General features: G+C 34.8%; 1 protein-coding gene across 8 annotated transcripts; it reads right to left on the reverse strand.

The window, feature by feature from the left end:
* Positions 1-1,271: 1,271 nt before the first annotated feature.
* Positions 1,272-18,078, reverse strand: LOC129248130 (glucosamine-6-phosphate isomerase). Of its 8 annotated transcripts, none has more exons than XR_008582598.1 (6): positions 17,859-18,077; positions 8,164-8,270; positions 7,438-7,565; positions 4,986-5,527; positions 4,744-4,889; positions 1,272-1,469 (listed from the first exon to the last, which is right to left on the reverse strand). XR_008582598.1 is itself a non-coding variant. In XM_054887567.1 (6 exons), the coding sequence occupies exons 2-5, from the start codon at positions 8,259-8,261 to the stop codon at positions 3,382-3,384; spliced, it is 831 nt and encodes a 276-aa protein (XP_054743542.1). In that variant the 5' UTR covers positions 8,262-8,270; positions 17,859-18,078; the 3' UTR covers positions 1,272-1,469; positions 3,338-3,381. The 8 variants fall into 8 exon arrangements, 6 of the variants coding, with proteins under 6 accessions (XP_054743542.1, XP_054743547.1, XP_054743545.1 ...); XM_054887567.1 differs by lacking the exon at positions 4,744-4,889 and adding an exon at positions 3,338-3,444 and having other exon boundaries at positions 17,859-18,078; XM_054887572.1 differs by lacking the exons at positions 4,744-4,889; positions 17,859-18,077 and adding exons at positions 3,338-3,444; positions 16,049-16,251.
* Between the last annotated feature and the right edge of the window lie 2,439 nt (positions 18,079-20,517).

Here is a 20,517-nt window from a genome sequence, read left to right on the forward strand (position 1 = left end):
ATACTATCGAAAATGGTGGAAAAATTGTTAATCAAAAGGATCAACATAATAATAGAAAACAAAAAAATTATACCGACGCACCAATTTGGATTCCGCACGAAGCATTCGACTATTGATCAAGTACATAGGATAGTGCGAATAATAGAAAATGCTTTCGAAGAAAGAAAAACCTGCTCTGTGGTATTCCTTGATATATCCAAGGCGTTTGACAAAGTATGCCACTATGGGCTACAGAAGAAAATAAATGCGTTGCTACCCAAGCAGTACTCCACCATCCTACATTCGTATTTATCCGACCGTTACTTCAGAGTAAAACAAGAAGATTCATATTCATGTCTCAAACCAATCAAAGCAGGGGTTCCCCAGGGAAGCGTACTTGGCCCGTTATTGTATTTGCTCTTTACATGCGATCTGCCATGCAATTCAAACTGCGTAACAGCTACTTTTGCCGACGATACAGCTATTCTTTCGATAGGAAACACGGAAAACACATCGACATCACAATTACAATTAGCCATAAATAAAATATATGACTGGACCAATAAATGGCATATTAAATTAAATGAAAGCAAGTCTGTGCATATAAATTTCACCCAAAACAAAATCAAATATGTTCCAATATATTTAAATGGTAGACAGGTTCCATACTCAAATACTGCAAAGTATCTGGGCATGACTCTAGACGCCAAGCTAAGATGGAAAGCCCATGTAAAGAAAAAGAAAGAAGAAATGGAATTAAAATACAGAAATATGTATTGGCTTATGGGAAAGGAATCAGCACTATCCACCAATAATAAAATGATTGTATACAAACTAATTCTGAAGCCTGTATGGTCCTACGGCGCACAGTTATGGGGCTGCTCTAGCCAAAGTAACATTCAATCTATACAAAGGCTCCAAAACAAAATTATTAAATGTGCAGTCGGTGCTCCATGGTATATCCGTAGCTCCGATCTTGAACGCGACCTAAATATTGACTCGGTGAGGCAGACACAATAAAAAAGATGGCAAAAGCCCATGATGAAAGGTTAAAAAACCACGTCAATACGGAGGCCACTATTCTCGCTAATCCAGCTAATTGGAGATGAAGACTGAAACGCAGAAAGCCCAAAGACTTAATGTACTAACCACACCTTAGCGTTAACTGTTGTGTATACCTTATTTTCTAAATTCTAAACAAATTGCTCGTTAGTTAATAAAATTTTTCTTTGTAACTAGTCGCAATGTAAAATAATAAAAAAAAAAATAATAATAAAAAAAAAAAAAAAAAATTAAATTATATTCTTGCCTTACAAATTTATTACTTTTTCTTTTTTTATTACAAAAAATGCAATATGAACATTAATTTCATACTAACTAAATTTTAATTCCCTGGGTTGAATTGTATCCAAAGTACATACAAAATAAAATCGAAACCTTGTAATTTATTCGACACCTTCCACCAATTTGCAATGCACTTCCATCAGGCCCTGTAAGAAATAAGATGAAAACGTCTAATTATAGATATTTTTTCAATATAAAACTTCATACATTTTAATAGCAAAAAGAAAGAAATAAAAAATTGGTCTCAACAATTGTTCAGGGTCTAATTTAAGAGAAAGGCCCCTCTGCGTTGGAAAGATAAGGTGGCGAAGGACTAGGCTTCACTTTGTGTGTCCAACTAGCGCCTGTTAGCACGAGAAAGAAACGGCTGGCACGCTTTGTTAAACTCCACGAAAATCACTTAAGCAGTTATCCCGCCAATCAAAAAGAAGAATACAAATTAACCGGATTTTTTTAGGTAAAAAGCTTTCGGAGGTGATAGCAAATTCTGCGATTTGCTACAGCAATACTGGCCACCTATCGCGGCATGAAAATAATGGAAATAATGAATTGAAATCGTCAAAATCGAAGCGCCCTCTATATTGAATTTCACAAATGGCAGAACCTGTAGTTTTATGTCACTTCGAATGGCAGATGGCTTTTATAACAAGTTTTTTCATGGTAAAAGTGCCCTCGGAGATCTTCCATTGCCTGCCAAGAGATAAAAAAAACCTTTTCCATCATTTGATGTTTCATGCTCCCAGTGGCGCTCGCCAAATTATATTATGTACGTGCGAATGTTGTCCAATGCTGGCAGGGGAAGTGGTAGGCAGTGTTCAAATCTATAACTAATCCATGTATTGCTTGGCGAAATTTTTACTGCTAAAACGAAGCACATTGAATAGACATTAGCAGTAAAGCAGGTGATTCGATTTTTTCTATTTTTTTGTCCCTAAATTGCCAAATTGTATTTAAATTACTCTAAACTGTCAATTTATGTTTATAGATTATGATATACGAGTACTAGGGATCAAAAGCAAAAACAAAATAAACTGCGTTTGTTGTTTTTTTTTCTACTGCTACTACCTGTTCAAGTGCCTTGGGCTGGACGTAAGGCAAGAATGAAGAAATACAAAATTACAAGAAATTGTCAAAATCGCGAAAAATAAAGTAACGGTTTTCGGAAGGCGCCATCTTCTGTATTCTATTCGCATTGGATTCAATGTGGCTCTCTTTCAAAACGAATTAAAATGTGTAACAAGTGATTTTACATTTCCAATTACAGATATTTTCTTTGAGAGCACTGTTCGACACATTTGTTAAATGCTTTTTGGCTGGGCCCTCCGGAAACCCTTCGAAAAATGAGAAAAACTGAATAAATTTGAAAATTAAAGATTTTTAAATTCAATGGCAATATTTTATAAAATTTTTCGAACTTCGTTTAATTGGAAATTTTAAATTTTATTCCAAAGCGGTTCCAAAGAAGTTGATAGCAGTATACAAAAACAAAAATCTACATACATACATGTTTTTTTTTCTTTTTTTCTTTTCCATTTAGTGGTTTGAATGCCAAGATTTTAGTCAGAATGTAAACAGACAACAAACAAAACAACAAAAAATCGATCACTTTGATCTGGTGATATCTGTAGAGTAGTTGATTTGTTACTATTTTCTTGCGATTTGGCGTTTTAAATATCAAGTGACCTATTTCTTTGTAGTTGCTTTGTCTATTTGCATGCTGATATCAACTTTGGCATTAAAAATACTAAATTGCAAAAACAAAATACGTGTAAATATTGTTCCTGCTCTAGTGCCACCCTCTTGTATGAATTCGCCTTTTGTACGGCTGTACAATGGATTCGAATAATCAAACAGAAGAAGACTTCACTTCACTTGGTGGTTCTTGTTAAAATCAGTTAGCAGAAAACAAAAGAAATGACTGACGAGCTTTATTGGATTAGATTAAAACCACTTAGGCAGTTATAGAACCAGCAAAGAGCAGGAAAAAAATGCTACGGTTTTAAAAAATACGTACGCTTTAGACCAGTGCAAATAATTTTCGTTATCAATTCGGTCAATTCATTTTTCGTTTGCATCAGCTTCCTCTCCAATCATTTTTTCATGTACATCTCTGAGTATGCCCTGGGGTTTCGAAAATATATATAAATCGCAAATATAAGTAAAAATGGCAAATATTTGACAAAAAGTAAAAAAAAATGGAACAAAGAGCCTAAACGCCAAGCAACTAATTGTTATTTTCAATTTCGGAAAAATTGACTAATTTGTACAAAGCAATGAAGGAGGTTTAATAATAATTTTAGAAATAATTGTATATATCGGGTGTTATTTAAGAGCTTGGGAACTTGATGAAATAATAATACAAAACAGAAGTATTGTTCGCAGGCAGTTTTTTATTACAATCTGATAGATAATTCTATGGAATTTATTTTTTCAATATGATATCCGACATATGTCCGCCGCGACTACGAGTTACATGGTCCACTCGATTAGTCCAGTTTTTGACTGGAATATTACAATTAGAGGTAAGGGTTTTTTTTTAACAATTAATTGTCGGCTTTTTTCTCGAAAATCTGAAAAATATTTCCTGAGGCCGCCATATTTTTAATTTTGAAAAAAAAAAAACTTCGATCAGGAACAAGATTATCTATTAATAAAACTAATTCCTCTTATCCGATTGATTTTAGATGAATCTTCAAAGACTTGTGGTGATCACGCAAGGCACTTTTAGAGAAACGGGCTCCACACAAACAGCGATAACTTTTACAATTATTAATTTTTTTTTTTTTTTGAAATTTTGCTAAAGTCTAGTCGAAACATGATGTATTAATGCTATGTTTTTATTTTTGTAAAATAAAGCAATTAACTAGCAAAAAAAATTATTGAAAATCATCATTTTTTCGGGCCTCTGGCTACCTCTAACTCTATAAGTCGATTGTAAAGCGCACCGTTTGTCAAGTTGCGCCGTCTTGTTGGAACCAAATGCCGTCGCTGTTTAGCTGATCAATTGGATGGAAACAAAAATTCAGTCAGCATGGATCGATTGCGATCGTCATTCGCCGTAACGGCAGCTCTTTCCTCATTTTGTAAGAAATAAGGACCGATGATGCCGTCAGCACCGTAAAGTGAACAAAGTGCTTTATGAACTACGCGAACAGAATTATTTTCCTTTTTTTATTTTACATTTCCACAATTCGAAAGCGTTGTTTTGGCGTTAAGCGATCCATGGTGACTTGCAAAACCTTATTGGACAAACATGTCAACACAGTTTGCTATTCTCAGCTGTCAAATCATAGCTATCGATATCGATAGTTCTCATGCAGCTAAAAAAACACCCGATATATATAAATTACCACCAACTGTATATTTTACAATTCATATATTTCCTTAAATAAAAACATGCCATTTCATTTCTAGTATTACCAAACACCAATAGGTCTAGAAATAGCGCCATCACCAAGAAATTTTCCATCTTCTAAGATTTCTCAAATATAGTACATAAGAGTAGGATTTGCACACGTGTTAAATTAAGCACTAAAAATGGCTGAGATCAGTGACGGGGATTCATTCTACAACACCAGCATATGGAAATACATAATTTCAAATTTAAGTAACAATTAACATAAAGTAATTGAACAAAAATAGATGCAATTACATTTCTTTACCTTAAAATATTTCACCGTCTTGACACGCAACTCCAACGTAGCATCCTCATCACAAAGCATCAGTGTGTTGGGATGCTGCTGAAAGGCACTTACAGTCCACATATGATTTACGCCCTCCTCTATCGCTTTGTACAAAGCGAACGCTTTATGTGTGCCCGTGATCAATATCATCACCTCTTTCGCATCCATCACCGTGCCCACACCCACTGTCAATGCCTGCTTGGGCACTTTACTTATATCGTTGTCGAAGAAACGTGCATTCGCCTCCAATGTATCCTGCGCCAATGTTTTCACGCGTGTGCGTGACACTAACGAACTGCCCGGTTCATTGAAGGCGATATGTCCGTCGGGTCCAATACCGCCAACGAATAGTTCAATGCCTCCCGCTTCCTTAATCATCGCCTCGAATTGCTGGCATTCGGCAAATAAATCCTGCGCGTTACCATCCAAAATATGCACATTTTTCGGATCGATATTGATGTGTTTAAAGAAATGATGCCACATGAAGTAGTGATAGCTTTCGGGATGATCGCGAGGGATGCCTTGGAAAAATAGTATAGAATTTATTAAGGTATAAGCAATATAAAGTATTTATATCAGTATAAGTGAAGTTGAGATAATTTGAAGTTTAAATGAGGGCCAGTTTCTCAACTTCGTGTTAAAATTTATCAGTACTTTAAGCATATATTAATTTTCTACCCACTCTTTTATGCATACTAAGCCCGCCAGGATGAGTACATTGCGTTCGGCTGACATGTCGTAGAAGGTTAAAGTCCTACCTATCTAGAATCGACCCCGACATATTCAATATAAGTCAGGCATGTGAAGGTAGCCTGAACAATACTAACCACCACAATGTTATGCCCCCCTTAAAACCATTCCGCTAATACCCCTTTCCTTTGGACCCAACCCGTCGAAACCTCATGCTTCCTACCGTTACATGAGATAGACGATGACGATCGGTGACTACAATGCAAGACAGCGCTCGATGAACTACTACAACAACAACAACAAATGGCATGTCGTACAAAACGCAGGGGATGCCACAATAAAAGTATTGCCGTATATAAACAAATCATCTGCTCTGTATTGAACTTCCTTTTGTGCTCCTCAAGTCAAGTCCACAAGAGCTACCTTTTCTTTGGCAGTGAAGTTTTTGCCACTTCTATGCATTTTTATTTTCTTGGAATTAATTTATATGTTTTTAACCTCGCGAAAACCACAAACCTCTACATTTTTCTTCACTGAAAAGTGTATTTTTAATTACTTTATATTCTATTTTATACCTAAAATCATGTTCCGTAGTTGTTCTACTTAGCGCTGCAATTAGACTGTAAGAAGATTACGTTCATAGACTAAATAAATAATAATAAATAAAAGAAAAAAACTTAATGCAGACTGTGCAATTTAAGACTTTAGGACTGTGCAGACTTTACACAATTTAAATGACACACTGGTTTTCTTTAATATAAAACAAGTGCGTGTAGCGTAGTACACATAACAGAAGTGAAACTTTCAAGGCAGACAAAGAAAGAGGGAGAGACCCGAGAGAGAATGAGAGAGAGAAAGAGAAAGAATATATATCTAAATAAATTCACAACATTTGCAGAGAATACAAATACACAAAATTTACAAAAAACTGAGAAGGGTCGACCGGTGTAGGTAAACGCCGAACACAAACCGTGGCAACAACGCGCACTACTGCGACCGTTTATCACCCGCACAAACGCAGCGATTCCAGGACCATAGCGCACAAATTACCGCAAGGCAATATCAATAAATCCGACGCCGGAATGGATACCACTTTATAGTACGCAGAAGCACTAGCCAGGAAACGGAAATAAGCGGCAAAAAGTAGGCACCAAAAAAAAAACAAAACGCCAAACCAATTGGGACCAAAAAACGCCCCAAACAGTAGGCACCAAAGAAATATAACGCCAAAAAGTAGGCACCAAAACTATATTTCCTACAAGTTTGCAGCAACAAACAGGCGCCAAAAAGTAGGCAGTGTTATTGCTCACTAGAAATTAGCAACCACAAGGAAAAACTCAGGAAAATTTGTCTAAAGTGTATCTAAGATATATATAAGGCATAGCTCTCTCGCTCCTTTTCCTCTACGTTATATCTTTTTTCTCTCTCGCGGAACGAAAATGCCCAAAACGTTGCATGGCCATGAAATTTTACTCTCCATTCCCACTCGACCATCGACGCCTAAGAAGTTTCACTTCAAAAATAAAATGAATGGAACAAGTTGCGTTTCTCCTACTTTTTTCCTTAAACTTTGCCATGAATTAACTACTAAATTATTTAAATATTTAACAGAATTAAGCAAAAAAAAATTTTTTTAATTATTGTCCGAGTAACCGCAAGTTGAGAAATCGGTTTTGAGGTTTCCACCTAGGCTAACTCGTTTCCTATTACATAGCAACAATAGGAATCATGTTATACATACCCACATATTCGTCCATATTGAAAGTCTTCACATACTCAAAAGACACTTTTCCGGCTTTATGGAATTCGATAAGTTTCTTGTACATACCAAGTGGCGTGCTGCCAGTCGGTAGACCCAGAACAAAATATCTATAATAGAAAATATAATTAAGTAATTTATTGATAATCGAATAAAAAGAGCACTGACAAGTATAAGGACGAGTTTACATTACAAATAGTTCGCGAATAACGAATCGTTTTTGATTTGAATGCACCTTTGGGAAAAGTAAGAGAGTGACAGTCGCAACCGAAGTGAGTGTACGAAACTGGCGGCAAAAAGTTTGACCTTCGATAAGTAACGAAAGCACAGTGCAGTTTTTAAACTGTTAAAAATATTGCTCCAATTTCTCTCCAGCCACAGATAATTTGATTATAGTAGACATGGAATGAATACAAACACAGGACAAAAATGTGCAAAAAATATGGCCATTTATTTACGTAAGCTCGTCTTAGATGTACTTCGTATTAAGAATTTTGGAAATTATCGCCTATGTCAAACAAATCAAAACAAATTTTTGAATAGACTAAGTTCTAATTTATAATATTTAATTGTAGATTACGAGCATATCATAATAATAATATAAAGCAACGAAGTGTTTTTTTTGCAGTCCTTGATATGTCTAATCTGCAACCTTTCTAGTCACTAAATTCACTTTGTAACTCACTTAATATTTATGAATATACTCACTTATTAGGACCGGGTTTAAAATCCTGTATGCGTTTCATTACATATTTGGCGGCCCAAACACCAACTGAGTCCGCTGAATCTAAGATCACTAGCCTCATCTTAAATTACTGAAAAGATAAAAAGAAACAATTGTATTAATACTCACGCACCATTTTACTGTTTAAAAAGGTTATTTAACTGTACAGTTTAACAGACACTCAAATCAAATTACTTGGCAACACGAACAAAAAACCAGTGGTAGTCCTATAGGGTCTTAGCGGTTGTGTAAACGCGGCTATCGTGGAACATATCCATAGTAAAAAAAAAAAATCAGAAGGTGTGGCCAATATCAGACGTATAGCCGGCTTAGCTGATTGGCTGACGTAACTGGGGTCATGTCAAAAAAATAAGTGTGTGAATACGTACGTTAAAAAGATGTTTAGAAATGTGCTACGTAACAGACTACTATTCGGCTCTGAGCGAATTTGCCAGAGTCAGCTGATGCGCTATCGTCACTTGCGTCACGAAACTGTTTGTTTACAAAAAAACTGAGATTGTGTTAGTGATATACGAAACAAAATCAACCAATTACAATACTTCGTTGCCATCTGAACAGCGACTGATTGGACGAGTGTGTCAATACATGCGAAATGATCGTGCAGAATTCGGCTGCCGAATCCCAAATTCCAATCACAATTTTCTTTTACACCATAGCTATGTAAATAGCAAACCTGGTAGCCTATCATCCTTGGAATACATCATGTTCGGCGTCGTTTTTTATTCGACATATTGAAACTGCTTAGGAAATGCATCATTTAAGGGGTTACATGGGTTTCGTCGGGTAGAAAAAGGCCTATTTTCAATATTTTTTTTCTATGTAAAAAATTTTTTATTTAATTCAAACTTTTTTCTGTCTTATAGATACATGTTTAAAGAATAATTTCTGAAATTTTCAAAAAACAAAAAATTAAAACTCCTCCATTGTGACGTCATATCCGGTGACCACACGAAAAAAAGGTGCGTCCGCGTTGTCAGCATAACTCCTGACAGGCTCATCAAAAATGAAAAAATAAAAATGAGTGCTTTAGTTAAGACCATAAACTCGAGCTTGAACGAAGGAAAGAATTGGAATTTTGGCAGACATTTTTGCAAAAATATGAAAATTTCGGTCAAATTTGCTTGACATTTTGTTTTTTTTTAAATAGTTGTAATTGAAAAAAAAAACAAAATCCTTCGTTCAAGCACGAATAAATTGAATTTCGAACACCTGTGTAAAATTCCATCAAGATCGGTGGAATAGTTTTCGAGAACATTTGACAACCGACTTTGAAATACGGTTCCGAGAAAAACGCGTTTAAAGTTTTGAGTAACAATAAAAGTGGCTTGGAGCGCACACATTCCAAAGGCTGTATCTCCGAATTTATTATTTGGATCGACTTGAAAACTTAGGTTAATATTCCTGAGATGTTGTAGAAATTAATAAGCAAAAAAAAAAATAAATAAATCGATTTTTTTAACCAGCGAAACCCATGTAAGCCCTTAAATCCATAAATGACGACACATCAATGTAAACAAGTTGGATCAATGACTAGTTTCCTTTTAAGAATGCCATAAAAACACGGTTTAAAATTTTGCATTGGTTTTTGCTTAATTAAAAGAAATAAACCTTCCATCTTCGATGGTGAATGCATTCAGAAGGTTGACAAATTTAACTACTTAGGTCTCTTTATCAGCAGTAATTCTGACACTCCCGTGGCAATAAATGAGCGAGTAAGTGCGGCAAATAAGGCATTCTTTGCACACATAAAATTATTCAAGTCTCGATAAGCTCAAAAGATGGTAATATATAAAGCGCTTGTGCGACCCATACTAACTTACAGCGGCAAAGTATGGGTACTTAAAACAACAGACAGGGACCAAATACTGAAGCTTAAAAGAAAGATACTGCGAAAAATATATGGTCCCTTTCGTCGAGATGACGGAGCATATCGGATAAGATACAATCACGAATTCGGTGGACTGATTCAAAATGGAAATGCAATACGTTTTATAAAAAGTCAACGAATCAGATGGCTGAAGCACATGTACAGAATGCCCAAATGGAGAGTTGCCGGTATAACATTCAACTTAATCTTAAAAAGCAAGCTAGTCAGAAAACAGATGCCTCACCTTTTACTAGAGAGCAATCTACATTTTTCGAATTTATGACAAAAAATTCAACTTTTGCCCCAGTGTGCATTTAATCACGTGCTTGTACGCCACTAAAGAGATTTCTGAATACTTTTTGTAAATGAAAACGAGAGCACTGTTCCCGCTACTCTTAATTCTCCAACCTCATATGAACACAAAACTCTTAAGCTTTTTCTGACTATATAAATATAAACATACAAACACATATACATTAGCGCTCTCTCCCAAAGCAGATACAAATTTTTAAACTGCAGTGAATAACCGGTCCCGGCCAATGCAAAGCAATAATGAAACACCGAACGAGTCAGCCACAAGTGGTTGGAGGCGGATAGACTGCCTTTAATCAATGAAAGATAACTAAAAAAATGTTATATGTATGAATTTATGTATGTAAGTGCTTATTCGCACTGTCTCGAATGCAAACAAAACATTCTTAATATCACGCATACATACGCAAATCGGTGTATGAATGTATATACATATGTATGTATGTATATAAGAGATTACACTGCGGTGATAAACCAAACTACTACTCAGCAATCATTCACTTTTAAATGAATGTATTTGAAGGAAAAGTCATACTAGTTCGAGAGTGACTCGAAATATACCAGTTGCAAAATTACCAATTAGAGCTGTATGCGAAACAAATTTGTATTTATTATATTTGTTAATTTTATTGCTGCTATATTTTTAAATAGCAATATGTGTATGTATTGGAGCTCTATATAACCGGGTATCCAGCACTATCTCGTCCGTTGCTCAACTGCTCAAATGTTTGTTCGAAATTTTCGAGCATCTGAATAATTTGAGCAGCCAAACAAAAATGTCAATTTTATTTGTCAGCATTTCTTTAGCTTTCTAACGATGTTTGCACCATGATTCAATTATTAAAGGTTTGCTCACTAGTGACATTCGATTTTTGACACTCCCTTACAAAAGGTTGTATTTAAGAAGGTGAATAAAGTGGAGCAAATTAAATCCATTTCGGTAAAAATGGTAGCAAAAAAGTATTTTCTTACTTAAATGGAAACAAACTGCGACCGGTTTAAAAAATAAATTTTAATTAATATTTAAATGTAAATAATGGTACAAATAGAAGTTATTAGCGGAAATTGTCAAGTCTAATATTAAAACAAGAAATTATTTCACTTAATCCAAGATTTTATTTTGTGAATTATTTATTACAAGAAATAAAGCTTTGTAAATTCTCCACTGATCGATCTTGGATTACGTCAAATACTCTATCATGTCCTGACATAAGCGGTATGTATTCCATGTCATACTACCATAGTCCTGAACATACCGATGAAACCTCTTGAGCGAGTTGTTGCTCGCAAGCAGACCATTTTGAAGATGAAATGTTTTTTCTACAAATTTTACTTTTACTCAAATTTTCTGGAGCTAGCATCCCAGTGTCTTGCAAAGGGAGCCGATTTGTCAAGAGAGAACGAGAAAGCTGCTCACTTATGACTTTAGAATTCTGACACTCCCTTACAAAAGGTCGCATTTAAAATGGATGAAGAAAATTGAAATATTAAACAACTTTTAGCTTAAAATGGTAGCAAAACCTCCGAGTCTATGTATTTCTGCCATAAAAAAGCTCCTCATAAAAAACCATCTGCCATCTGGAGGCTGTGAGCTCTTGTAGGTAACTTATGTATTTTTAAAGTAACCTAGTATGTACTTCCCCAGCCTATATTTGAAAAGTATCCGGCTCCAATTGTCAAAACGTCCATCTTTCGCGTTCATTGCCCCAAAAAGATGCGCTGTTTTCCATATCGTTTTGGTTATGGACATACCGAACAAGTTCTTGGGTTTAAAAACCCTTTTGAAAACAAAATGTTTTTACTACAAATTTTACTTTTCTTCCACTTTTGCTAGAAATTTCTAGAGTTAGCAACCCAGTGTCTTGCTAAGGGAGCTGATTTGTCAAGACGGAATGAGAAAGCTGCTTACTGAGCAAACCTTTTATGATTGAATCATGGTTTTCACTGCGTATGAAGAATTTATAAAACTTTCAAAAAGTGCGGTCTAAAATATCAAAATAATAAAAGCAAATATCGCTCGAATATTACTCGAAAAAACTCTTTACACTCGACAAATTTTCGAGTAATACGCATCGAACAGATGTGCGGGTGCGCGTTGCTCATTCGCCCGGACTGTTGCAAATTTACAAGTAAATCGGGAGCTCTAGTAATTATATTAATTTTTATTTACTTTTTCAACTCGTTCAAAACTGCAGATTTCTAAATTGGGATATAATTTTTTTATTCAAAAGTTTGCCAGACAGCAATGCCAGTTTTTCTAATTGTTATTTTTCAGCAGCTGTCAAAGCTACCAATATAAAGTAAAGTTGGCAGTAAAGTTTGTCATTTTATCATGCATCGTTTCACATTTGCCGATGTTATACGAACGTGAATTTCTTTGGGAGGTCGGACGAGACCTATTTTCGGCTCAATGGCTATGTTCCCGATTAATATTGCCGAAGTTGTAGAGGAGAAATGTGACGACTGTGTCACGAACTATTTCAGCTGCCAAGCCAACTAGTATGATAGTAAGGTAGTGCAGAACTAGTAAGTTTGACTGCAGGGTTACATTTACATGCATATATCCGAGTGTCTGTGTGCATATAATTTTACGAGTATATTCGTAGAGCAAACATCGCCAAGGTAATTGACCTTTTTCGATATGGAAAGTCAAAATCAAGCAAATTTTAGCGAAATAACACACATACATATCCGCACATGGTGTTTGCATATACACATATAAACTTAAGAATAAATTTAATTCACTTCACCAAATCTATGTCGCCACTTGGGCATTTAAAAACAATTGCAATTGTCGCAGCGTGCTAAGTGAACTTTATTTAAATTGTTTAAAGTCAATTTTTCAATCAAAAGAAGGTATTTCAACGTTATTAATGCACTCATACTTGTATATATTTTAGATAAGTATTTATGTACGTACTTTTTGATAATAAAAATGCTACAAAAACGGCAATGCAAGTTCTGGTAGGTTCCTAACACACAAATCCTGACTTAAAACTTTACCACTTCCAAATTGAATCACAATCACTCAAATCACCTCCGAGTTGAAAAACAAAGAAAACAATGAAGATATAAACAAAAAAACAATATTTATTTATTTATACTAATTTAAACAGACTGTACTTGTAACTACAGTTGTGCTCAACGTGAGCACAAATTATATTCTGAAAGCTCATTGTGCACACCAACAGAGTAGCAGCAGTGGAGCAGCTGATTTGACTGTTTTTGAGATTTTATATGTTCTCTTAACTGTCAAATTTTGTTGACCATTTACTCTGTTATCTACAGAGTTCAAGCAACAACAAAGTACTTGAAATTATTGTTTTTGCTTTACTGCTGATATCTTACTGAAGTGCCTTGGATCAGGGAGTGTTCGCCACGTTACTGGGCGCTGTCAATTCTTGTCGAATGACAAAACACATGGCTGTAAAAGATAAGAGACGCGTTTAATATCTTTTTACTAAGCCGATAGCCCTGGCAGCTAGTGCTTAATTAATTATAATTTTAATTGTAATTAATTTAAATAATAAATAAATCTTTTTACAGCTGATTGTCGACAACAGATTGTCGAAGAGTAGAGTTTCACGTACAAAGAGAGCGTAAAAGCGAGAAAGTAAAGCAACGAAAACTAGTCGAAATTTGCAAGTAAACCACCAAATCGAGAAAAAAATGTCAGCTGTTTGCTGACATCACCTTGCATGAATACGTCTTGTTTTGACATATAAAAATAATTGGCGCCATTTGTTGGACAAATGAAATATGAAATGAAATTTTTAAATTTGTGCCAAAATTATTTAATTACTAGCTTGAATAGCTAAATATATGAATTAAAAAATTCATTCATTTAAAATTAAGTGTGCATAAAAAAATTGAGACTTGTAGCATTTGCAGGAATATTCATGTTCGTAAACAAAAGGCTATGAAATTATTTATATTTTAAAGCCTTTGGCGCCTTTGGATATCTCTACATACATATTGCAGCTTTCTCTTATATTTATTGTTTCAAGAGTTTCTCGTTATTCTGTTCTACAGGTTTTTCTTATCATTCAACCGCTTTACGTATTGCGGTCTCAAAGCGCTGAAAAACATCGTTATCCGCTAAACTATTCGAGAAACTGTAGCGATGGTCAAATCTGTCACCAACGTCCCGAAAACTGCATTCTTCGTGGTCATCAAACCACATAAACATATGTAATCGACTCAGTAGTGCTAAATACCGCTTGATTAGATATTTAGTTAATAAAACACTGTTTATAAAGAATCAAAAGGAAACTGAACACACCTTCTCTAATAGCCAACTCAATTCCATTTAGTTTCTTTAGCAGGTGATTTTTACTTTAAATATAGACACCAGTGCAAAGTTTACATACATACATACTTCAAATTTACGTACAAATACTACACTCTGTAATATTTCACTATTTTTTGCACTCATTTTGTTTTATTAAAACTGAAAATTAAAATAAACATGCCACAATTTTCTTTATGTGCTTTGAACAGCTGGTTCTTAAACATATGCCAGCCGAAATTAGCAGCTGTCCTACTTCTGCAATTTTTTTTGTGTTAAGAAAGGCTTGCTCATAGTTGCCAACTTCATACTTTAAGCGCTAGAATTAGCGTTGTATGAAAATTAGAACGCCAAGAAAATGGAAAATATGCTTTAATAGGCATAAACTAATTGCAAATTAAATTTTCTTAATATTTTCGGTTTGATGGCTAAGTCGAAACGTGTGGAACAAAAAATGTTGCATTATTAATAGGCATAAACGAAGTAAGTACCGACCTCTAATTCAGTAAGCATTTGCTCCGACCACGATAATCTTAACTGCTTTTACCGGTTTTGTCAAGTATTGGCAAGTTCTGCGTTCGTTAATCTTTTTGTTTCTTCTGCTCTCTGAGAGAAATTGGCTCTTGATTTGGATTGATGGCAAATTTTGTTATCGAACACAACTAAATATTTTCTGAGAAACTAACCGAACAAACCCAATGTCAAAAATTGTACTGGCGAGTTGTAAAGCTTTTATACGATATTTGAATAAAAATAGAAAACATTGCATACATTTAATTTGTTAGATTAAAAAGAGACAAGTATAAAAGAATATATGGAATGGAAGTGTAATTAGGTTTTGCACTTTATTTTCAACTTTGTTCCAACATTACTATATTATAGGCCATCAACAAAATCAGTGTATAAAAGGAACTGAAAAGCAATTCATAAGCAAATAAAACAATATTCCGGTTTCTCTAATTACCACTAAATACTGAGGCACTTTAAGTGGCCTTAGCAAATGTGGTGAAGATTTCAAAGGAAAAATAGAATAGATAATAGAAAGATTCACAAATATAATTTAATGATTACAATTTAGCCTTGAAAACGCACCGCTCCCAATGCACTTCACACAACATTGATATTATGACGCACTCGTTTGAGCAGCTGGGTGGCAAAATAAAGAAGCAAAAGTAACGGTCCTACATAAACGCAATCTCCAAAGAAGGTTAAATACAAGGCGAATTCATATAAAGTGATTTTGAGGTGGTTTGAATGTCAAACTGGTCTGTTTTTTTTTTGTTGTTGTTTTTGGTTGTTTGTGTACATTCGACCATTGTACAGATTTATAAGTAAAAACATTCTCAGCTGGTTGTCCAAAAATATCCACAGGAGAGCTCACCTGATTCCAAAACGCTCTTCTAGTGTAATATGGCTGCATAAAAAATTATTAAATTTCGTATAAAATCGTACCAAAAAGTTTAAAAAATTACGTAAAAATCCAAATATCCCTCAATAAAAAATCATTATTAAATATTGAGTTAGCAACTAAGTAATTGCGGATTGCACTTCAGATTGCTTCAGTTGAATTTTTAGGTTTGCAGACGTAGTACGAATGTAAAACACATTTTGTTATTTGATAGTTGTCAATTCAGCTGTCAATCAGTAAAAAAAAAGAGGTTGTCTGTAAAGTCGGTTTACTGACGATAGTTTAACGTGATAACGTCATACGAAAATACTGATTGAATGGTTGCATTTTTCAAAAGAAAATTTTAATTTTATTTGTTTGATAGATATTTTGTATGGATATAGAGAATGAGTTAACATTAACATAACATAATATACTTTAACATAACATAACATAACATAACATAACATAACATAACATAACATAACATAACATAACATAACATAACATAACATAACATAACGGCTACATAGAATTATAAGACGTTATCACGTCAAAAAATAATAATAACATTAAAACAACAGGTATTATTAACAAACTTGGTTTTATTTTAATCAAATAATAATAATCAATAAGAAGGCATATGCAAATACAAATACGTGAATTTATATATGTTCATATGCGCATATACATACATATATACGCTCACTTAAGTAGGAGAGAGCAAGATGTCGAACGTTGCCGTTCGTTTGCTTTGTCGTTCGCTCCGCGTTTTCGCTTGCAGTTCATTCAAGGTAACGGCAATAAGCAAGGTAACACTAATGAGCAAGGTAACGGCAATGAGCAAGGTAACACTAATGAGCAAGGTAACGACACATTTTTTCGTGCGGGCAGCCTGTTAAATCGAATTATAAGACGTTATCACGTCAAAAAGTGTTTTGATCGGTTGCGTAGTTTTCGTTTGGCGTTCGTTAAAAAAATGGTAAATCAAAAGGAACATTTTCGTCATATTTTGCTTTTTTATTTCCGCAAAGGGAAAACCGCATCGCAAGCTCATAAAAAGTTATGTGCTGTTTATGGTGACGAAGCTTTAAAAGAACGGCAGTGTCAAAATTGGTTTGCCAAATTTCGTTCTGGTCGTCCAGTTGAAGTTGATGACGCCCTAATCAAAGCAATAATCGATTCGGATCGTCACAGTACAACACGTAAGTTTGCAGAGAAGTTTCATGTATCACATACATGCATTGAAAATCGCTTAAAACAACTTGGCTATGTTCAATGAGCAATTACAGAATAAAGTTATTTAGTTCCATGAAAAAATTGTCTTTGATTTTCTAAAAAAAATGCGCAATTACTTAGTTGCCAACCCAATATATAAAATATTTGTTTTTGTGAATTTTTAAAGTCAAAGGTATTATTATTATTTTTTTTTTTTTTGTTATGGGCATTCTATTGTTTTTATGTTACCATAAAAAGTCTAATTTGGTATACCAACCCCACCAAAACGCTCAAGCAAAAAGACCAAGCAATCACCCCATCCCATAATTGACTGTCTGTCAAACATACACCAAGGGTGCCTGTCAGAAAATAGGAAGAAGAAGAATAATGTTTTTATTGTACTTTAGTACTATGCATTGGGAATTAGATTATGGCATTCAAACCACCAAATTGCAAAAACAAATTACATGTACTTTTTGTTTTTGTAGCACTGCTATCATCTAGGTTGAGTATCTGAATTCTTCGACATATCAATATATTAATTGATGATTGTTTTCAATTGATATAGAAATAAAACGGCACTTACTAAAATCACTCAGCTGCTTTCAATACTGTGGTATATTTTGCACCACTGCTCTTCAAAAATGTTGCACATAAGTTTGTCTAATGTATGTAACTATTGCTTTTACTTTCATTTAGTAACTTTTTAATTTAAATGCATTAGGTTTTTAATTGTATAGATATTTATATGTATGTGTTAATTTTGTTATTAAAAGATATGGCTATTTTTAAATTTAGTTTTCAAATTTATGACAGAATTCCATTTTCGAAAATGATGTTGAACTCTCTGAATAGATAATTTTTATACAGTGTGACAAAATATATTTTTCCAAATTCTTAAAAAAGTTGATATATGTATGTATGTATGTATCTGTATAGGTCATTTGCATATACAGTGGTGGTCACGATCTTAGCACACTATACACAACCTTGACACTGCCCCACTTTCCTCTTTGCTTTTCGACAATTCACTACGAATATTTTTCTCTGGGTGTTGTTTACAATTAAAATAACAAGAACCGTTATAATCCGTAGCATTTGTTTTGCAATTTTTTTCTTAAAATTCAGTTGAGTGCAAGAGCTGCTTGTTTGAGCTGGACACGAAGTTAGCACATATCAATAAATAATTCCTCCCACTAAATTTTTTCTAAGTATTTGAACTTTATGGTAAGTTTTTATATTTTAGCTATTATGTTGATTGTAATTAATGTGAAAAAAATGTGTTAGACATGGAGAAAGATTCTTGGTGCTCCGAAGCGCAGCGGGAAGTAATTCAACGTATGAATTCTTCTGGGAGCTCTGTGTCTGAGATATCCCGACTTCTAAGGTGTTCACGCAAAATGATTTATAATGCTCTTGCTCATATTAAGCGCCATAAGACATTTAAGAAGGTAAAACAACGCCCACGACGCCGAAAGACAACAGCTAGGGAGGATTTACTAATATGCAAAGCCTCGCGAACAGACCCTTTTAAGAGTTCTAATGCCATAAAATCGCAAGTTTTATCGGAATATGGAATAAATGTTTCTTCCAAAACCATTAGAAGGTGTTTAAATGAAAATGGGTTGCGTGGGTGCATAGCTCAACACAAACCTTTGGTGTCAAAAAAAATTTGGAGGCCAGGCTGAACTTTGCAAGGGAACATATGCATAAACCAATAAATTTCTGGAAAAATATTTTCTGGAGCGATGAATCGAAGTTCTGTCGTCTCGGATCTGACGGGAAACAATATGTTTGGAGACCGCAAAATAAGGAACATGATCCTCGCTACACATTAAAAACGGTGAAGCATGGTGGTGGAAGCGTCATGGTTTGGGCATCATTTTCCTGGCGAGGTGTTGGACCCATACACAAAATAGATTCGCGTATGGATCAATATGTTTACAAAAACATACTAACTGATGTCATGATTCCTTATGCGGAGGAAAATATGCCCTTAATATTGCGTTTCATGCATGACAATGATCCTAAGCACACTTCACGATTGGTGAAGAGTTGCTTGGAGGATCACAAAATTAGTGTTTTGAAGTGGCTAGCTCAATCACCGGATCTCAATCCGATTGAGAATTTATGGAATGATGTCGAGAAGCATATTCGAGCCGTGAAACCGAGGAATTTGAACGATTTGTGGTCGGAGATTAAGACTGCTTGGTATGGAATACCCCAGACGAGATGTGCTGCCCTAGTGGAAAGTCTACCACGCACATGCGATGCTGTTCTCAAGAGTGGTGGATATCCAACTAAATATTAAGTTTTTCTTTCACTAATGTGTTGTTCTTTGAAAATAAATGAGAAATATCCATATGTGTGCTAAATTCGTGTCCTCCATTATTATAGGGTGCTTGTATTTAAACCAGTTTTAATAAGTAAGGAGAAAAAAACAAGGTTCTGATTAGGGGGCGTCCATAAATTACGTGAGGTGTTTTTTTATATTTTCTGGACCTCCCTCCCCCCCTGGTGAAATGTCGTGAGATTTTATTCAACCCCCTCCCCCATCCCCCAATCTCACGTGAGATTTTTCAAAATGTGGGTTTCTTATGTAAACGCGTTGGATTGTTATTGTAAAAAAAGAAAAAAAATTTGCTTCGTGCTTTTATTTACAATTAGTTAAGACTAGTAATCAATATTACTGAGAGTTATAAGTGTAATAAAAATTTAACAATAGAAGACTTAAATCATAACTACTGCGATTAAAAAAAATATCTATTCTAATTCAGTCCATGGAGAATCATGCGCGGTTTCAAGAGAGACTATTGGGACCAACATGTCCATATGATTTTAAGTAAAATCATCTGCTCCTTCAACTTCCTTCTGATCTAGCCACTCTAAGCCGTTGACGCTTGCGCACAGTAACTCATTAGCTCGTCTTGTGACAATCTTTGCGGAACATACGCGCTTGCTTAGGTCGTCATGTTCTTTAAAGTCCGAAATTGTCAAACGTCCATCAACCTGAGTGATAGGGTATTGAGGTGGCAGAAAACGGTCGTGAAGAATCATATGCAGATCACTCCGGCGTGCGCTGCAGCACTTAGGTCAAGCTCCATATGCAACTTAGCAATCTGTTTCTTCATAGTATCTTGTGCTGGAGTGGGACGTACGTTAGATGGTGTAGTGCTCGACATAGCTTCATCCACATCATCGCTGATCACAAGAAGCTGATTTTGAATTATGTGAAAACAGTGAAG

The sequence above is a fragment of the Anastrepha obliqua genome, chromosome 5, assembly GCF_027943255.1.
Source record: "Anastrepha obliqua isolate idAnaObli1 chromosome 5, idAnaObli1_1.0, whole genome shotgun sequence".
NCBI classification, from domain to species: Eukaryota; Metazoa; Arthropoda; class Insecta; order Diptera; family Tephritidae; genus Anastrepha; species Anastrepha obliqua.